Source organism: Rhineura floridana, chromosome 4, assembly GCF_030035675.1.
Source record: "Rhineura floridana isolate rRhiFlo1 chromosome 4, rRhiFlo1.hap2, whole genome shotgun sequence".
Taxonomy (NCBI): Eukaryota; Metazoa; Chordata; class Lepidosauria; order Squamata; family Rhineuridae; genus Rhineura; species Rhineura floridana.
In genome coordinates this window covers 163,865,489-163,886,419 of record NC_084483.1, presented here as the reverse complement: position 1 = coordinate 163,886,419, position 20,931 = coordinate 163,865,489, and the positions used below count along the sequence as shown (strand labels likewise).

The following is a 20,931-nucleotide window of genomic DNA, read 5'->3' as shown; positions in this document are numbered from 1 at the left end:
TTTGTTTCCGCTACTGCCAGGAAGTGTACTGTTACTGCATTTATAGTACTGAAATGTTGTTTTGCTGTATGCTGTTACATTCGCAATTACGTTCCTGTTTCATGACACTGCTCTTGTGATTGATAATTTTATGATATATTGCTGTTCTCATTGTTATAAGCCACTTTGAATGCAATTTTTTATGGAAAGGTGGCATACAAATCAAGTGATGATGAATTCTCCCTGCAGACTCCACACCATCTCCCATGCTGTACTAAAAGGTCCCCCCAACTCTTTGGAACAGATTTGGGCAGGTATGGGGCTGAAAGGGGAATCTCCAAAAATCACCTCAATCCCTAGCCCACTAACAGAAGTCTCCATTGGATCAACAAGCCTTCTGTCAGTGGAGGGACACCAACTGGATACAGTCCCAGAAGCACTGCAGTGCTGGGGTTAGTTCACACATATTATAATGCCAAATCATGACTTGATGCTACACAGCAACAAGGCTTGTGCTTGCCCACTCCCTGTACCTTTTATCGAATACCCTTAGTTACTTCCTGATTTGCAGTATATCATGGATTATGGAATGAAAACCAGGATCAAATCTGCACACATCTAGACTATCAGTCTGGATTTTAAATCTATTTAAAAACTAAACAAACTGAATCCTCCTAACTGTAAAGTTATAGGAAGCCAAAAAGTGAAAACAAGCTTTCAGCAGAATGCAACAGAGCAATAATATTCTAGTAATATTCTACAGTGGTAGATGTGTTAAAGTGGTAACCCTCTTTTCCACTACTTCATTACTACAATCTCAACAAAGTATTTTCAATACATAGGCACCAGCTGCCAGCATTAAAAATGACATAACAAATACTTTGCATTATTAGAGACTTGAAATGGTTCAAGCCTTGTCTAAGACTGAAATAATGTAGACTGATAGACTCGTATAATGTAGACTTGCAATAACATAGACTTGTAGACTGAAATGATGTAGCCTTAATGAATTTATTTATAAACTGAGGTCAGTTTTTTGTGGCAGAGAAGAGAATACAAAAGGAAAGCATCTGCTTCACCTCTAAAATAAGCTTAGGTTCTGTCTTCGTCCCTCCTTCAAACCAGTTTTCTCTGATATGAATTAAGATCTTCATTAGGACCAGTTCTAGCTGAGTAACAAATTTCATGCAAGGGAAAATATTAAGGATATTTGAAAATGAATGGACTGCCTTCAAGTCGATCCCGACTTATGGCTACTCTATGAATAGGGTTTTCATGGTAAGCGGTATTCAGACGGGGTTTACCATTGCCTCCCTCTGAGGCTAGTCCTGTCCAGCTGGCTAGGGCCTGCTCAGCTTGCCACAGCTGCACAAGCCTTTCCTTGTCCACAACTGCCAGCTGGGGGCCAACTGGGCTCCTTGGGACTATGCAGCTTGCCCATGGCTGCACAGGTGGCAGGGCACTTAACCCCTGAGCCACTCACTGTGGGGGTGATCTTTAGCTGGCCCTTGACACCCAGGATACATGAGCGGGGATTTGAACTCACAGACTGGACTCCCAGCCAGACTCTCCTCCCCACTGTGCTATACCAGCTCTAATTTACTATAGGCTGCCCTAATTTACTACATAAGAATGAAAACAGCCAAATGAGAACTAGCAAAACTATGTTATTTATTTTCCATTCCACAGTGTGCTTTGAATATATAGTATATAAAGCGTAAATATTTACACAGAGCAAAATGCTCAGCAAGTAAGAAAACCGTAAAATAATACATACATTTAAAACACTTTAAAATAATAGATATCTGTGACAAGGCAGAAGGCCAGAAATGCAAGCACATGGCAGAGACGAAGCTTAATATCATTGTTTCAAGTTATAATATTTGTAGAAGATTTGGAAGTAAGAAGTTCTAGCTGTTTGGATGTTTTGTACAGGAAATTTGTAAGATTTGAGGTTACTATCTACTGGGCTCCTTCTGGGAGGAAGGGGGATATAAAGTTGATTAGACAGATAGATAGACAGATAGAAAAACATGTTCAGAAACTATTGGGTGATATCCAATATTAGTCATACTTAGAGTAGGTCCACTGAATGCACTTCAATCCACTGATTTCCGTGGGTCTGCTATGAGTATGACTTAACTAGATATCACCCACTGTAAGAAGAAAACACAAACTGCTAAGGTCATTCTGCAAGGTAGTTTCTGGTCTGTGATTTTAGTATAACAAAAACATTTAAAGTTATTCCTTCTTAACAGATGGCCATGACAATACTTATAAACATCCTGTGCTGGCATACATATATATGAAAATGGTCTTCAAAGCTCTGATAATTGAAGGCTCCATCAGACACATTTCCCAATGCCTCCTAAATTACAATAAATGAAAATGCTTTAAAAAGTTTTATGTCACCGCTGCAGTTCTCAGAATAGACAGAAATACAGAGTAAGAAATCATGTGAAAGTGACTGAAGGACAAAAGTAAGAGATTACTATGCCGATGTTTCTACCTATTCTGATGCTTAACAGTGATTTGCGAGCATCTTCGTGGACTACTTAGATGAATGAAAATTGGCATCTTCAAGTAGGCCCAGAAGCAAGCCATACATTTATTAGATATTAAAAGAAAACTGATACTTTTCTAAATGTGCATCTATGCTTTTAGAGAAAGATTTGCTAAGTTGCCAAAGTTGCTTTAACTAACAAAATAAAAAGGTTCATACAAACTGTTCAACAGCCCAAAGTATGGTTGCCTATGCAACGGTACAGATGAATAGGATCAGGTGTATTGGATGCAATTCTACAGGAGTGTTGCAGATTGTGGTGATGCATCAGTAAATTTCAAGTGTAGCACTTCAAGACAGTGTGCTTCAGTAGCACAAAAATGCAGTCCTAGGCATTCCGTGAGCCAAATCTTAGTAGAGAAGGTGGGTAGCAGAAGCAGAAAAGGGCAGTGATGACACTAAGCAAAATCTTATTAATGTCAACAGTGATTTTCCCTCCACCTCTGGCCTGTATAATGATATAACTAGAAAATATTAGCCACACATCCCAAGACCCACAGCTCTATTAGCCCCAGTTTATAATGCAACACAATACAGTACACCTGGACTTCCACAGACCACAAATGGAAGGGAAAAGAGAAAGAGCAGTAAGTTGGACGCATGCTGAACAGATGGTCCATACACCAATCTAGCACAGACCCAGATGAAGCCAGTTAGGACAATAGTAACAATTATTATATAACGCTGCAAGTGCTGGAACAGCAGTCATTCTTTGCCAGCACTACAGAATCAGAATACCAGATTATGCTCTTACTCCACTTTCTTGATGGTAAGTTTCATTAAATTTATTATTTATTTACGTTTATACCACTTTATTGTAAAAAACCTCAAAGTGGTTTACAGAAGGATAAATGAGTGGGACGTCTTTCCAAGTAAATATTTTTAGAGTCAGGGTTTAAAAGTAGTAGACAAAAGTTTATCCAACTGGATAAGCACCTCACTTTTTGAAGCTAAAGGAGAGTGGGATGCTGAAATTTCACAGAAAGCTATTACATTATAAATAAGGATTGGATAACTGGGTCAAATCAGCACTGTTTGCATTAGAATAAAAGTAAAAATTCTAGATCAACTACACTCCCAACTGAATAGATTAGGTAAATTAAATCATATAAACTATATTCATTTTACGTGATATATTTATTTGGACTGGGCTAGTGGAAATCCACAGGTTTGTTCAGCTGTTGATGCAGAGCATCCATATTGATGCACCTTTGCAGAGGAATTAAGGTCTGACTGGAATGATCATGAGTACCACTTTCTAGTGAGGCTTCATGTGAACCCAGCACTTATCAGCATGGTTGTGCCAAGATTACTTCCTCCATATGGTCATGTCCTTCAGAAAGGTCTATGGGAATGATTTTAGTGTCTGAACTAGACCAATGTGTACCTGCAGAAAATATTCAGCTTGCTGTGCAGAAATCTGCATTTTAAAGCATCATGTTGTTAAATTCCATACTGCCAGATGAGTCATACAATAGATTGACATGCAACAACTGTGTTATCTAAATCAGTAGTGTTCAACTTTGAAGACCCATTTCTTAATTTTTACCATATATTTGTATGAAGGTACTGCTGTTGTGATCTATCTTAGATCAAGCTGCAACCTGGTAGTCCGTCCTGACCCACCAGCTGAAGACCAACAATCAAAAATAGTTTCATATATTGTTATATGTAACTCTAAGCTTTCCCAAGATAGAGCAACTCACATTTTCTCAACAAGATTAACTGCTTCTAAAGTAAGCCAACCATACAACCAACAGAGACAAAAAACCACAAACATCATTCATGTGTTTATAAGCACCTGTTAAAGTTTCTTTACATTTTTGAGCAGAGAAACTGTGTACTCCCCACCCCAACTCTCAGATGCAGTGAAAATGCTTCTACATGAAAATATATACTTGGTCTTGATTCCCTAGGCAGTACCCAAACAGCCCAAGTGGATCATATTCAAGATACCTTGCCACAATTTTCCATGGTGCAACATACATAATGACCCAACTCCAGCAAGCAAATTCATCCCTGCCAAGTGAACATCCACAAAAGGCTACATCACCACTACCTTGATTCTGAATTCATAGGTTGTTAAATTACTACTTCACACCTTTGTCACTCTCACTATCTTGCTGGTATGTACAAGAGGAGAGTTAAAAACAAAGCTTTATTTATTCCGGTTAAGAAACCGTCTCCTAATCAGCAGTGCGTTTGTTAGTGAAAAGACCGAGCACCTAAACTCCCCAAATGCACCGAAGGTTAATGTCATGTCGAACCCCAGAAGCAGGATGCCCACGGCAGGACAGAAATCTCCTCAACTGCGGCGTACTCTTATTTCACTGCTTCCTCTGGATAGGTACGTCAGTACCATCCACTTGCCCTGCACGCCACGCTTCTCTGCCCGGCCTGAGAAAGCTTGCACTACTCCCTACCCACCACGGGCACTGCCCCGGCCTGCGCCAGGTCTCGGGGTGCAGGGCGCGGCTCACCCCCGACAGGAGAAGTGGAGGTTATACAACAGCGGTTTCCGGCCCTGCTCTGTTGGCCTCTCCCTCACCGCTTCCTACAGAGGGTAGTTCAGGGGTGCGACTGGAGGGGAGGCCACTGGTGAGTTGCGCTAGGCCGGGCACTGAGGGAGGAGACTGTGGTTCTGGCCCCGCACAGCTCCCACAACAACAGCAGGAGCAAAAACAGAAGCAGGAGCAGCAGCAATAGCAGGCGCCGGCGACAGCAAGAGCGACCGCGACGGTGGCTCGGGAAAAAGAGAAGCGGGCGGAAGGTCCGTCTCCGGCACCACCACTTTAGGAGCGGCGGAGGAGGAAGGTCCGGCAGCGGGACAGAGCGAGGGGCACCGTGGGTCGCTACTCACTCTCGTCAGGCAGCTGATCCAACTCCGCCATCTTGAAGGAGCCGCGCCGCTTTTTCAAAGGCTGCCTGTCGCGGTGCATTGTGGGGGGGGAGACTGAGTCCTCCAGTCTGCCTGACTGGAGAAACGGGACAGGGACGTGCGAGTCGCTCAGCCTGCTCGGGCTCCGTGAGGGCAGGGGCGGGAGCGAGCTCTGTTTTGCTGCCAGTTGGGGGTGGCTGCTGTTTCGCAGAGGGGGAGGTAACTCAAGGACCAGGACTGAGGAGAGTGGGCTCTAGCAGTTATGGACACAGTTTGGGGGTTGGCTGCTGTTGAGAACGTGCAAAGTAACCGGCTTTGTGTATCTGGTGGATCCCTGTTCGGGGAGGGGGGGGGAGTTGGGTGTTGCGGTGCGAGGCATAAAAGTCACACACCTTGCAACTTCATAGTTAGTAGTCGCTTTTCTTGCATATATATTTGCTGTACTGTATACGGTTCCGGGCACCGTAGTTTAAGGAGCCTATTGATATGCTGGAATTTTTCCAGAGGAGGAGGAGGGCAAAGACCTGGAGAGAAAGTCTTAAGAAGGCGCTGGCTATGTTTAGCGTAGCGAAGAGACCATTAAGTGGCGATTTGATAGCCATCTTCAAATATTTGAAGGGCAGCTACATAGATGGAGCATATTTGTTCTCTGTTGCTCCAGAGAGCAAGACCTAAACCAATGGATTCAAATGACAAGACACGAGATTCTGAATAAACATTAAGAGCTGTTCAATTCCTTCAAATAAGTCCTAGATCTCCCCCCCCCATTATTTTTTTCCAGACCTCTCCCAGAAAGAAAAAAATCATAAGGACCACTGCTTGTCAGATCTTCCTACAGTACTTGATGCCATTAAATGTTAGTGTCATTTCTTCAGGACTTGGCCCTATTCACTGGACAGCTCAAGTGTTGCTGGACTACAACACCCATCATCCTTGACCATTGGCCTTGTTGGCTGGGGTTATGGGAGTGGGGAGTCCAAAATTCACAAGTTCCCTGTCTGCATTAGGGTGACTAAGCTAAAAGGGCAGGGGAAAACAACTTGTATAGTAACTATAGTTGTAACCAATTTTGAGCATTTTACCATTCTAAAACATGAAATTTCTTTGACGTATAAAATGGATATAATTTATCCTCACTGTGAAATTTAGTGTACAGAATCTCCTTGAAGAATACAAGCTGTCTACATTTCAGTGAAATCTGGCGAATAATGCCTGTTACAGCAGTTTAAAAATTGTTATTTCTCTACCCTCCCTTCTTGTATCATATTGTTAGGGAGGGAAAGAATTACAACACTGATGTCTGGTTTCTATTTGAATGTAGAGTGCTTTGCCTATGGTGGTCTTAAAGTAGAAACTGGAAATCGGTCTTTTGTATGGTATAAAAATAATATAGATATTAAATATAAATATATGCACACACACACATTGTTTCCAATGTTTATATTGTTACAACACAGATTTTTCATTTGATTTCTGTGAAATTTGAAACGTTTGCCTCCTCTATACTAAATATCTCATATGAGAGCTGCACTCAGCCATTAAGCTTACTTGATGAACTTGGGCCAGTTACCATAGCTCAGCCCAACCTACCTCACAGGGTTATTTGTCAGGGTAGAATGAGAGGGGGGACTACCATGCAAGACAGTCTGAGGTCCTTGGAGGAAAGACATCACCTGTTGTTTCCATTTGAAAAAAGGAAAAGCAGAAAATGAGGGAGACAGGCACTGGGGAAGTCATTCCATAAGCAGGGAACTGCTACTGAGAAGGCCCAGGCAATCAGCACTCAGACACAGCACCACCAGCAGGGCCTCACCAGCCTATCATTACGCCCAAGATGGTTGTGATTAGGGAGGTGAATATTTAGGTACTTGGGCCCCAAACTATTTAGGGCATGGTATATTAACACTAATACGTGAATTGGGTCTGGTAGCTCACTGGCAACCAATGCAGTGCTTTCAGGACCAGTGAGACGTGATCCCATTGATCTGCCCTACTCACCAAGTTGGCAGCGGCATTCTGCACTAACTGCAGCATCTGAACCGTCTTTAAGGGCATACCTATGTAAAGTGCATTGCAGTAGTCCAGATGAGAGGTCATTAGAGCATGACTGACTGCAGCCAGGCTATCCTAGTGTTGCAACAGCTTAGCCACAGAGGCCACTTGGGACTCCAGTGACAGAATAGAATCCAGAAGTATTCCTAGGTTACAAACCTGTTCCTATAGGAAAGTGCAGCCCTTCCCACAGCACACTGTTGGCCTAATTTCCAGCCATGAGAACCACCCACCCACTTATGATAGCCAGTTGCTCCCAACACCCAGCCTACCCCCAAGTGTTGTATCCCTCTTTTCATCCTGCATCTGTTGACTGATGAAAATGGAGAGGGGAACACAAGAAGGGGTGGCCAGGTGTTAGGACAAGGGTCTTTCTTCATAAGGTAATATGTAAGTCAGTAATAGACACAACGAGGTGAGCAAAACCTGTATGACTAAACATTCAAAGAGCTGGGCTTTGCAACTCGTTGGCTCTTCTAAATAAATTAACTGAATCTTTAGAATTTACACTGACTCCTTAGAACTTACATCTTGAGCAGAGCAAGTCTCATTTTTATTTTTAAATATTTGTTTTGCTGGTTTTACTTTTCCATTGCCCTACTGTTCTTTGTGGTGTCTCATCAGAACAGGGTAAAAGCTGACATCAATGCTGAAATTCAACATCGTCTGAGCTCTGCGAGTGCCACATTCTCCCGAATGAAGTGTAGAGTATTTGAGGATCGGGATATTCGCGGGGAGACCAAAATGCTTATTTACAAAGCCATTGTACTACCGACCTTACTGTATGCCTGTGAAATATGGACCATTTATAAATGCCACTCCCAACTTCTTGAAAGATTCCACCAACACTGCCTCTGAAAAATTCTGCAAATTACTTGGGAAGACAGACGGACTAATGTTAGTGTTTTGGAAGAAGCAAAGACTACCAATGTTGAAGCAATGATCCTTCAACATCAACTTCGCTGGACTTCCCATGTTGTTCAAATGCCTAATCACCGTCTTCCAAAGCAACTACTTTACTCCCAACTTAAGGATGGAAAACGGAACATCGGTGGACAGCAAAAGAGGTTTAAAGATGTTCTTAAAGTGAATCTAAAAAAATGTAACATGAACATTGACAACGGGGAAGTCTTGGCCCATGAACGTCCCAAATGGAGGTCGGCTATTATCAAAGGTGCTGTGGACTTTGAAGAAGCACGAATACAGGGCAAACAGGACAAATGAGCTAAGCGGAAGGTACGCCAAACAAATTCTCATCGCGACCATCTTCCCATGTCCTCACTGTGGGAGGCTGTGTGGATCCAGAAACGGCCTTCACAGTCACTTACCGACCCACTGTTAAAGACCTTAATCTTGGATGACAATCTTACTCGGCCACGAGTGATCGCCAATGAATGAATGAATGATGAGGGTAGAAGCTTTCCCATGCACGGAATGGGTGGACATGGCATGGCTTTACAATGCTAGAAAGCACAGCATTGGCTGCTGTGGCTGTATGGTCCGATTTTTGCTCTGTGGAGGTTCTAGTCCCATGGCAGCACATGCAGAAAGATGCTGTGGTCTTTCTTGCTCTCTGGTTGTGTGTGGATGATGGAAGGGGTATTATGAATACAGGGTGAGGTGATGTCACTTAGCTATTGCCACACAATGATTGGAAGCCACCCAGCAGGCCCGGGTCTACTCAGTGCCTGGATAGACCATCTGGGAATCCCATGTATACCACTTTTGATTCCATGTTAGAAGGTGGAATATAAATACAATCAACCAGCTGTATGACTGCCATTGGCCAGAGTTGCAGGCAGCATATTCACATTAGCTTTTGTTTCTACAGCTGCTATTGTACTACTGACTGTGCTGCCAGTTAGGGGTAGAATCATGACAAAGTTGCACAGGCATTAGGCCTGGTCCCTCACAAAACTATTGGACCACAAAATTGCACTGAAAGCAATGGAATCTTTTAAAGATTTAGTATGAAATTAGTTTTTATTTTTACTTCAAAATAAACACGCTTAACAATTATTCATAATTGAAACTAAGGTAGGCATTTTTTTTAAAAAAAGAAGAAACAAAAATGTTTATAAACAGTTCTAAGTTTCTGCTCCCTGCATCAGTTACAAAAGACTACAATCAAAGGTGTGTTTCTGTGGTTTTGTTTGGGTCTGTCAGCTAAAAGACACATAATGCCCCCAAATTAGAATTGTCTGAAAAGAAGGGGGCAGAGAGGAGAAAAAACAAACAATTCTCATAGTATTCAATTTCATGTGTTGTACATGTGAAAAAAAGGTATTACTAAGCTGATTGACTAAACATAGATTCAGCAAAGCCCTGTAACTTATTCCTTGTATCTCAGCAATGGGAGTCAATGCCTAGCTATTTCAAATAGGTTTGCATTATTCATTCTTTAACACGTCTTCTAAAATGCTTGTTCACCAGAGTGATGTCTTATAGTTGAACTTCAGTTTCAGCAGGTACTTCAGATTTACCTGAGCAATATCATAGACAATATATCTGAAGGAAACAATGAGTTAAAGACTTTTCAAATAAAAATTGTGAAGGACGTTAATGCTGTGCGATGCTTAAATGCTTACTTAGCTCTATACTGTTTTCTTCCATGCAGCCATAAACAGAGACCAGACCCTTCTAGAATTTCAGAAAAGAGCCTCTGATAGGTGCTCCTGTTCCTCCCCTTGGCTGCAAAGTTTTATGCATGTAATTTGCAATATTAACCATTTGCATACAGAGCACACAAAGTGGCCCAAACGTAAGAATGTCAAATATACAATATTAAATCTTTAAAAAAATTTAAAAAATTTAAAATATTATTGCAGCAACTCCTCAAAGTCTGGCAAAATGAGTTTTTAAAAAAAAGATATTAAACTAGGACTTCCGGGAAGGGTGACTTCACTTGTGCCTGCTTTTGAGACGGGCTCCCGCCTCAAAAGAAGCTTATTCAGATATAAATCAGTCAGAACATTTTTTTTTTTTTGACTGATGAAATTTCTCCCGGGCAGGGAGAAACGTAGAGATCAACCTCAAAAGCCTGTTTTTGTTGGGAGGACTGGATTTCATTAATTTATGAGAAAAGGTCCAGCCAGCAATGCCGGACGGACTTCCGAACAAGCTCTATCTGATTAATGCGATACATTTATCTTTTCTTCAAAGAGAAAACGGACTAACAGGCAAGCACCCTTCTTTCTATTATTTTTTTTACTTGGTTTAAATTGTTGCAGCAAAAAGAGATTTGTCAAATGAATCAGCTTTAAAGAACTTCTGGGTGAGCTATAACTCTTCTCTGTTATTCACGAAATTAACAGCTTATCTCTGTTTCCATTGCAAAAAGCTGTCCTGGAAGTGCATTCTAAAGATATAAACAGAAGAGGGATTTCCATTCCGAGGAACATTATATTGTCTGGGACTATTCTTTTTTTGGTCTATTTTATTTTGACGAAACTGCTTCTTCACGACGCCACTAACTGTTTTGATGCTGGGAACTAAATTTGTTTTGTATTCTTGAACACAGAGAGATAAGGCAGGCTGCTCTGTTTATACTGTGATGTCATCAAGCCTGGAATATTAACTCAATTGTTGCTGAAATAAGAAGTGGTTCTTCTTTATTTTTGTTTTGTTTTGTTTTCGTGGTTTTAAAAATGGCAATCAAGAAAGTGGCTGAGAATCTGGAAGTAATTATGTTTCAGAAAATAATGGATGAGATTGAGATAACGAAACAAACCCTGCGACAGGGCAGTAAGGAGCTGAAAATTGAACTGAGCAAAATGACACAGGAGCTTAAAGAAATAGGGGATCCTGTGAGAGAGGAGAATGAGATCAGAGATGAGAAAAGAAAAAATAAAGGGAAGATACAAGCCCTGGAGATTGGAACAAATGTGGAATTGGAAAAAGATCTGGAGTTTATGGATATTAGAAATAAAATCTACTGTTTGGAATTTAATGTTATCTCTGAAGAAATTAATGAAGATATTAGAGATAAAGTTATCAATGGCTTGGATAATCTTCTGGACTGGAATGACATGATGGAGCTTGATATAGAGAAAATCTATGGAATTAACTGCAGCCATGTGACAATGGAAAAACTCTCAAGAGATGAGCCAGTGCATTTTGTAAAAAAGAAGAACAGAGATATGACTTTACAACAATATTTCAGCAACTTATTCAGAATTGATGGCAAGAAAATATTTGGGATAGAGGAAATTCCCATCAGACTCTTATTATATGACTATGGCTATGACAGCAAGATTATTATGGAATACTGATAATGGAAGATTGGACACTGAAATTACTGGACTTAACAGGACTATTGAAGATGGAAGATGGAATTAATAGGGATAATGGAATAATGGCTATTGAAATTATTGGACCTAACAGATTTTGATGAGATGGATTAATCGACATGTTTATTTGGACTATGGTTATGACAATAAGATTATTATTATTATTAATGAGATGGATTAATCGACATGTTTATTTGGAGAAAAATTGATAGACATATTTCTTAAAGAATTGAAACCTCTCTGACTTTTTGTGGAAAGAATAAAGTAATGTTTATGAGATTTTATGATTAATTAAGATAACTACTGGAAGAAAGTGATCTTATAATATAATTTAAGAAACAGGATTGTTATATATTGTAGACCTATAACTGATTTGATCTGCGACAAATGGGAAGTCAACATTTTATTTTTTTTGTTTAATCATTTTTGTTCTGTTTTGTTTTTTGTCTTTGAATGTTTTATGATTTTGTTTTGTATGTTTTATGAAAATTTGAATAAAAATTATTGTAAAAATAAATAAAAAAGATATTAAACTAGAAGAGAAAAGGCCTGGTTGACCTCCACAAGGGTGGCTGAACTGTGGTACCATAGCCAAAGAGGTTTCACTCGAGAGTGACAAAACTGATCATCCCTAAGGACTGGGACTCCAAGAAGCAGTTCTCCTGAATATTTGAACAGCTGGGGATTTGGAATGGGGGAGAGAAGTGTTCCCCTTAAGTATGTTGGACACAATATTTAGACCTTTAAGAGCAAAATAATCAATCCGAGATGGACCTGAATACAAACTAGCAGCTATCGTAGCTGCAGGAACACTAAATTTTTATACTCCCCTGTTATCCAAGTTCCAGTCAAGATAAAAGATGGAAAGCTTGGAGAGCTGCTGCTAGTCAGTGTGGAGAAGAGTGAACTAGATGAACCAATAGTTAAGACTTGGTATAAGAGACAACTTTCCTATGTTCCTAAAGGATGTTGTATTCTTTACAAGGTGTAGCTTCTGAAATGTCACCAAGGGACGCCCCATGTAGAGCACATTGCAGAAGTCAGTATATGATGGCCAAGGGCAACAAGGCCCCTATCTCATCCAGGAAGCAAAAGAATAAATCAATCAATGTGTAACTGATCACAAGGTCTCCCAGTTGTCACCTGACAAGCTAGGAGCACAATAAGAAAGCACACCCATCAAAAACATGTTTTTATCTTGAGCACAGGCATGAAAGGTACCTGCCTTCCTCATTTTGCTTCTTGACTGCAGTGGAAACCACAGACTTCTGTGGCAGGCTTTCCAAATTGCAAAATAAAGTCTCATATTGACATTAAAAGGCCAACACCCCTTACTGATAGAGATCTTCAACTGTCTAGAAGGCAGGCAGGCAAACTCTGCTCTATAACATTGATTATCCCCATCAGGGATGCTGTAGTAGTGGTTTTCCTGCATCAGCAGGGGATTGAAATAGATGAACTTTGAGGCCCCTTCCAACTCTATGATTCTGCATTTCTAGAAAAACACTCTTTAAAGGATACTCATTATACAGAAGACAGGTATTGCTAACTCCTGATGATATCCCATTGCCTAAAGGAACTTCTACACCATCAAGAGAGACAGTGGCTGAGGGATCTGGTGCTGTTTTGCCCAAACCTAAATAGGAAAAATTCAAGTTGACAAATGCACATTTGCATTAAATACTTTTGAGCTTATTTGAATCATGGTAACTTTCCACCCATTTCTTTAGTGGAAAGAAATATGTATACAGTATGTATTGTTTAGGTGAAAATAAAGGTACTGGGAGAAACTCTATGGGTGGGATCCAGACTAAGGTTGCAATCCTAACCCCAGTTACCTGTGAGTAAGCCCCATTGAACTTAATAGGACTCCGAGTGTAGCATAAACACTAGAAAGGCAGGATAGAACCTTTATATAAATAAATACAGTAATTACAACTGTAGTTTTCTCCGAAATCAACGGAACAGGTCATGATTAACTTGTCCTACTGATTTGAAGTCTAGATCAAATTCTTTATTATTGCTCACAAAGATTTATAACAGGATATTACTAGATATCCAACAAATCCAGTTTTATTTGGTGGCCACTAGACTGAGCCTTTTGTTAAGAGTTTCATGTGCATATACAGGGGGTGGGAAACCCTTTTCATCTCCAGGGCCAAATTCCGTCATAAGCAACTCTCAGAGCGGGGGAGTTGCATGCCAGTGGTGGATGGGGCCAGAAGTAAAAGTGGGTGGAACAACATATGTTATCTTTGTACAGTAGGCTTTATTCTAGATACGCAAAAGCCAGAGGTTTATACGCTTACACAGGCATACCCCTCCATTCTGGCAAGCTAGAGGAATCATCACAGTTGAAGGACACATTCCAGTCATGCAAAGCACTCAAGGAACAGCGCAAGGAACAGGGCCTGTGAAGTGCATGGCCTAGGGAGAAGCCCAAGGGCCAGAAAGAGGGACCTGGAGGGTTGCATTCAGCCTATGGGCCAGATACCCCCCCCCCATACCTTTAACTCACATACTTGCACAAGCTCTACTTGCATTCAGGTATGATGGAAGCAGCTACTGGGTTATGGCCAAAGCATTTTAAGCACTATTAAAAATTGGCCTGACACAAAATCCTTAAAATAGATTAGAAAAGGCGGAAAATTTTTAAAAGATTTGCTTTGCAATCCTAAACGTGCTTACTAGAAGAAAGTAGCACTGAGCACAATGCAACTTACTTCTAACTAAACACAAATGGGATTGCATTGTTAATACTGAATTTTTAACATTCTTACATAGTTTATCCAACATTCCTTTTGGTTGGTCTTGTTGATTTTTTTTACTACCTTTCTACTCTATGCAAAGAAGATTCAGGCCAAGATACAATAGCTTCTTATCTTTTTTATCGTCAGGTAGGTTAAGTTGCAAAAAATAATTTAAAAAAACCCAGAGAAAGGCTATCCAGTGAGCTCTGAGCCTGGATCTCCCATATCCAAATTCCCAAATCAATACAGTGCACCATGTTGGCTTTGATGTATTAGAATATTACTTTTTCATTCGTATAACTTGCACCTCAGGGAAAATTGATTACAAACATATTTTGGTGTTTTTTTAAACATAAGATTATATTGACCTAACATAACTACAGACCTTATTAAACAGTCCCCCCCCCCTAATGTGCTAAAGGAATTTAGCCAGCCTGGGACCAGCCTTGGCTACTACATCAAACCTGAGAGTCTTTGCCAAACAGCTTTTACTGAAGTGTTTGACATTTTAAAATAGCTTTTACTATTTTTTTAGGTTGTATACTGCCTTATGGTATTTTATATGAATCTGCAGTTTATAAATATTTTTTTAAAAATTGCTTGTGGCCTCTGTCCACATTTGGAGCAGCAGTTCTAATGGGTTTTTACCTTTGACACTGTGTTTTCCTTTCGGCAGTTTCGTTATGTGGGAAGCATTCTTCATTTCATACCTAGCAAACAGAGAGGATGATTTAAAGCTGTACATCAAAGAAAAGCTTCTTTGTTCCATGTATAATACTAGTTCACAGTTGCAGCTGATACATAAATTTCACCACTTTAGAATGCAATTCTTTAATATAACTCACCATCGTTTAAAGCAAGCATTTTGTTGAACACAGTACAAGCATTTATTCTTTGCAAATAATCCACTGGACAAAGTCAAGTTCCAAATTTGGATTATGATATAATGCTGGGAAAAACAGAAGGGAGTAGAAAAAGAGGAAGGCCAAACAAGAGATGGATTGATTCCATAAAGTAAGCCACAGACCTGAACTTACAAGATCTGAACAGGGTGGTTCATGACAGGTGCTACTGGAGGTCACTGAATCATAGGGGCGCCATAAGTCGTAATCGACTTGAAGGCACAAAACAACAACTGTACATGGTACAAAAGTACTTGTAAACACGCTGCTCACATGTTTCCGAGGGCAACTTCTCCCAGCAAGATTAAGCCTATTGGGTCAGTCTGAGAAGGATGACAATAGTTGGCACTCTTGGACACCATATCCGCAAAGTAGATACCTTTGCCAAACATATAGCCAGTCTAGAAGGAAAGGAAAGTTTGCAGCTTAATAGCTAGTCACCCTGCATTTCTCCAGAATCAACTCATCCAGCGAAGTCTGGTGAGAAAAAAGAGGGATTGAGGACAGAATGCAATTCCTTGTCCAGTAAGACTTGGATGAAAATATATGGATAATATACGAAATGGGAAAGTTGTGCCAGGAATGTTTCTTGATATAGTTCTGTTGTCATGTTCACTCATTCTCGGGGCCTGACAGATTATCATACTGGAAGGCTGGAAATAATTTTCTTCCAGATCGCATTTTGGCATTAATTCTGCAGTTTTCTTTTTGCTTCCTTTCACGTTTACCTGCAGCATGCAACTCAGCTTGCTTAATTTAGTAATCTTGATCTCTTTTCACGATCTGCTGTGACCTGGATTGCATAGGTTGATCTGTCAGAGGCTAGCGGACAGACATTACTGCCTCACAGCTAGGGATTGGATGAGGTGACCTTTCACACCCTTGCAACTCTACACACTAAGCAGAACACCCTCCCCCAACCTGGTGCTCACCAGGTGATTTGGACTACAGGCCCCTCCTTCCCTAACTACTAGCTGTACTGGCTGGGACTGATGGAGTTGTAGCCCAAACCATCTGCAGGGCATCAGATTGGGGAAAGCTAGAGTAGATCTTTATTGCAGGTTACAATCGGGGCCAACGCCAGGCATGACTGGGCCCTTGGGCACCAACCTGCCCTGGGCCCCTGGCGTCTGCCTGCATGCGCCACCTATCTCTCCCGTTGCTTCATGTCAATTCCCTGCGTGCTGTGTGAGCATGGCTGCCATCAATCAAAATGGGGGGGGCTTCCCTAAGGGGCTAATGCCCCCACTGCCGTCTTGGTTGATGGCATGCATGTGCACTATGCTACATGTGCACATGCCTGCCATCAACCAAGATGGCAGCAGGGATATCAGGCAACTAGGAAAGCCTCCACCCCCATCTTGGCTGATGGCAGGTATGCGTGCACAGCATTCATGCCAACGGGAAAGGTAGGTGGGGCGTGTAAATTGGCATTGTGGGCCTGTGTGGGGGGGCTGGGAGTTCCCTCTCTGCAATATGTGGCAGGGTCAGGAGTCAACGCTGCCATGGATTGTGGAATGGGAGCGCTACCCTCCCATCCTAAAGAGGGGCCCTTGTCCAGGGCCTGACCTGGCTGCCTTCTGGTGCCAGCCCTGGTTACAATGGTGATGGGTCTCCTTTCTAGAATAGTATGATTTAGGGGGTGAGGATGGGAACCACAGTGTAAAGATCTTTATATTTATGGTGTGTAGAGAGGCTGTTTTTAAATTCATCCCAATATGCTTGATTGACCCTCTTAATATTTTTTTTAGTCCTGATGTTGTACTGCAGGTTATTTGTTTAATTTTTACTGGTATGTCTTCTTGACATGTCTATGATGCTTTCACTTTTTAAAACCTACTATTTTAAATTTATTTGCATATATTTGCTTTGTTGTGCTTTCCTCATTGGCTGTTGTTAATATTAATTTGTTTGCTCTTGGCTGCCTTGGCCACTCTTAGTGAAAACATGGGATAACAATATATATAACAGCTAAATATTATAATTTCATTTAAACCCTTTAGCCACATCGGGCCTTAAAGGGTGGGGCAGTAATGATTTTTTTTAAAAAAAATCATAAATCTTTCCAGGGTTCTGAATGTAAGGTAAAGGGCCGGCTTTGGCAAAAATACTTGGAAACTCTATTACAGTTTTACTCTTATGCCTAATTCTCTCTCCACTTTAGTCAATGCTAGTCCTACTCAAGTAAACCCATTGAAACGAATAGATATGACAAAGATCCAACATACTCAGAAGTAAGCTCCATTGGTTTCAATGGCACTTATTCCAGCTGTGTGTACTGAACTACAGCCTAACTGCAGTTCATTCATTTCAATGGGTCTACTCTGAGTATAGCTTTATATTTAATAAAATGTATAGCTTAATATTTAATAAAATGTATACAATGCTCAATTGTGAAAAAACCTTTTACAAGAAACATTAAAATTATCAATAAAAACAGTTAAAAACATTTTTAAAAAGTATTAAAATAGCAGCATGTCCCAAGCGTTACTAGGTGAGTAACCTCTTGAGTAAATATCCTACGCAATTTGTTTTAGGCATTTTTGGCTAGTTTAGATCGGGTTGAAGAACTGTGATTCCTCCTCACATCCAGCCTTTAATCGGCCACGTTAAAATAGTTTCAAACAGCATCTATCCAATACGCAGTTGATTAGATGTCTAGTCATTCCCTCAATTTCTGATGTTCAGGCTATTAATGCCAATGCTTACGTAGCCAAAACAGCACCACCCACACACAAGCGTGAGTATCCACAGGCTTGGGGGAAACTCCAAGGTTTGCAGAATCATCACCACCATCACCAAAACCTTTAGGGCAGGGATATCCAAAGTGGTGCCCTCTAGATGTTGCTGGATTCCAAATCCCATCATCTGGCTGGGACGGATGGGAGGAGTCCAACAACTTCTGGAAGCCATCAGTGGCTATCCCTGCTTTATGGGAAGAAACCACAGAACATCCCAGTGAAGGCTGAGCATGCTCAGCAGCCCAGAACAAGCACACTGACTGACTGTTGGGGAGGGGGGGAAATCCCTGAAACTAGGTGGGAGGGGAAATGGAATATTCACTGGAGGAAGGCATTGGATAGGAAGACTCCCCACTGCAACATTTTGTTGCAGGTCCCACTAGTTTCTTTCTATTATACACAGAAACCAAGAATTTCAGGGGGATTAGGAACTTTGTCCTACATGCAACCAGGCAGCAAACTAACATTTTACATACCACAGGAGCTTCAGGTGGAGCTATTCGGAGACCCTGTGAGAAGATACCAGCAAAGTTGGTGGTGCGAGAACCGTGCCAGAGCAACTGACGATTGTGTAACTCTCGGAATGGTTTATAACGCTGAACTTCTCCTTCACGCTCAATCTTGAAAATCTTTGGAAGGAATAGAAGGGGGCAGATAAGGGAGAGGAAGAAGGATTGAACGTGTGCCCAGAAATGTGATCTCTGAAATATAATTTAAGAAGCTGCCTTATGCCGAGTCTGACCGTAGGTCCATCTAGCTCAGGATTGTCTATACTGATTGGTAGCAGCTCTCCAGGGTTTCAAACAGGATTCTCTCCCAGCCCTAACTGCAGGTACCAGGGATCCGACTTGAGACGTTCTACATGCACAACAGATGCTCTCCCACTGATCTATGGCCCTTCCCTGTTGGCCTTGATTACAGATTGCGGTTAGTGAGGACAAAGCTTAATCCTGAGTCCCAGTTTGCGTGACACTCTCAGCCAAACCTCGAAAGGCAGCAGAAAGGATCAGGGAAGGAGTAAAGCATAAGTGAGCACCTGTCTGGGAACCCACATGCTCTTGTAGTTTCTATGAGCCAAAGTTTAGCTTAGTGTGTTGTATGAACTAGGCCACATGCACAGCAGACCCATGCATCTCACCAGCACAAATTATACAAGCATTGGTAAATTCAGACACTTCTGAATTCTCCAAGGAAATTAAATTTTCAGGATTGCTTTTGTGTGTGGGAGTGGGAGGGAAGGTTAAATATGGAAATGCTTCATGATACCATCTAAAAATTAAGATGGTTTTAAAGGCTTGATTTGAGACCCATGTTAGAAAAAAAAAATTGACCAAAAATGAATGGGATGGTTACTTGGGGGCCCTTCTAACTTCCAGTGTGAATTTAATTCAGGCACCAGAGCTTGCCTTAGGTCAGATCAGCACTTTTGTTGAATTTCACCATGTTTCACCCTCACTATCCCAGAACTATTCATTGCAAGGTCCAAATGAGATGTTACACTGGAGATCAAATATTAGATCTTCCCCATGTCTCTCAAAAGCAACCATAGAAGAGAATCATAGAATTGTAGGGTTGGAAGGGGCCTATAAAGCCATAGAGTCCAGCCCTTGCTCAATGCAAGAATTTAAATTCCTGCATGGGAGGAAGGTGTCTGGATTGTGGCCATGGGGTAGGCTAGGCTATTTCTTTCCCATGGTCCGATCCAAAAGATGTTCCTCCCCAGCTGCTTTTAGAAAAATTAAATTATGCATGTGATTAGATCTCCTTGTATAACAGCTAGTTGGGTCCCAAGTTTACTATAAACATGTACTCGCTTTCCTCAGAACTGTGGGCTTAGGTTTAACTTTCCCTCCCTTCAACACTGAATCAGCATGAGGGTATCTATTCTACTTTACACACTTCAATAAATTTGACAGTTTGCTGGAAAAACAGAGGAAAGTCTCAAAGCAGAATTTTGAAGAGTCAGTTTTTATTTCTACTAAAAGGTGCAGACAAAATTGGCATGAGGTCAAGGTGAGTGGATGCACAAGTACAACAGAACAAAATCGCTTCAGGAAGAAAACTAGAAGGGCTAAGTCGCAGTGCAGACACTACACAATCCATCCCTTAGCCATGGATAATGGATCATGATCGGGTTAAAGATTGGTGTTTCTTCCTCACATTCAGCCTTTAATGAGCACAGATTCTCTAGTTCTGCCAGCTTTAACTATGGTTAAGGATTATACTGGCATCACTGTTAACCATGGCGTACATTTACCTGGGTCCCATCTAAACCAGGTTTTGACACCAGCTTCAAAACATTATTTCAAATCTTGCTTAAGATGGAACCCTAGTGGTGCCACTGTAAATCTTAACCATGACCGAGACTGTGGGGATGTCTACAGCCATGGAGGTCACTCACTCCACAGCCCATTTTCCTCTCCATGCCCTGTATGCTTGAGACCTGGGGAGGTGGCAAGTAGGTGGTTTGAAATGCCAGTTCTGTTCCCTCTTCTTCCACCTTCCATTCTTCGGCTCTCCGAAACCTGCCAAAGCAGGAGCGTGATCCTCCCTGGCCAGCTGTCTCAGCCCCTCTAAATCCAAGCTGTGCATGCTCCATGCTGTCCTGTTCAGAGCGGGATTCACAAGGCCGAGACGAGGGTGCAATCAGATCTTGTTTTATTAATCAATACATCAAAGGCAGCGCGCCTCATAGGAAACCCTATGCTAACTCACTACAATTTCCGAACTACGCTCTGCAACATGTGGAAGGAGTTGATTCAGCGCCCAATTCTGAA

General features: G+C 41.4%; 2 protein-coding genes across 10 annotated transcripts in view; both read right to left on the bottom strand.

The window, feature by feature from the left end:
• Positions 1–5,520, bottom strand: part of LIN9 (lin-9 DREAM MuvB core complex component) — a 55,814-nt gene extending 50,294 nt beyond the window's left edge. For 2 of the 9 annotated variants that reach the window (XM_061625025.1, XM_061625024.1), the window contains exon 1: positions 5,023–5,178. Coding sequence is in view for 1 of the 9 variants with exons in the window: in XM_061625030.1 (XP_061481014.1) it covers positions 5,403–5,481 (79 nt within the window). In the remaining 8 variants the exon portion in view is untranslated. Of the gene's footprint in view, positions 1–4,969; positions 5,330–5,402 lie in introns of those variants that run through there. The other 7 variants (XM_061625030.1, XM_061625029.1, XM_061625027.1 and 4 more) reach the window with 7 other exon arrangements.
• Positions 5,521–9,436: 3,916 nt separating this feature from the next.
• Positions 9,437–20,931, bottom strand: part of PARP1 (poly(ADP-ribose) polymerase 1) — a 67,139-nt gene continuing 55,644 nt past the window's right edge. The window contains exons 19-23 of the mRNA XM_061625023.1: positions 18,631–18,783; positions 15,687–15,814; positions 15,160–15,221; positions 13,283–13,397; positions 9,437–9,980 (exon numbers count right to left, since the gene is read on the bottom strand). Of these exons, the coding sequence (XP_061481007.1) occupies positions 9,899–9,980; positions 13,283–13,397; positions 15,160–15,221; positions 15,687–15,814; positions 18,631–18,783 (540 nt within the window). The 3' untranslated portion in view covers positions 9,437–9,898. The remainder of the gene's footprint in view (positions 9,981–13,282; positions 13,398–15,159; positions 15,222–15,686; positions 15,815–18,630; positions 18,784–20,931) is intronic.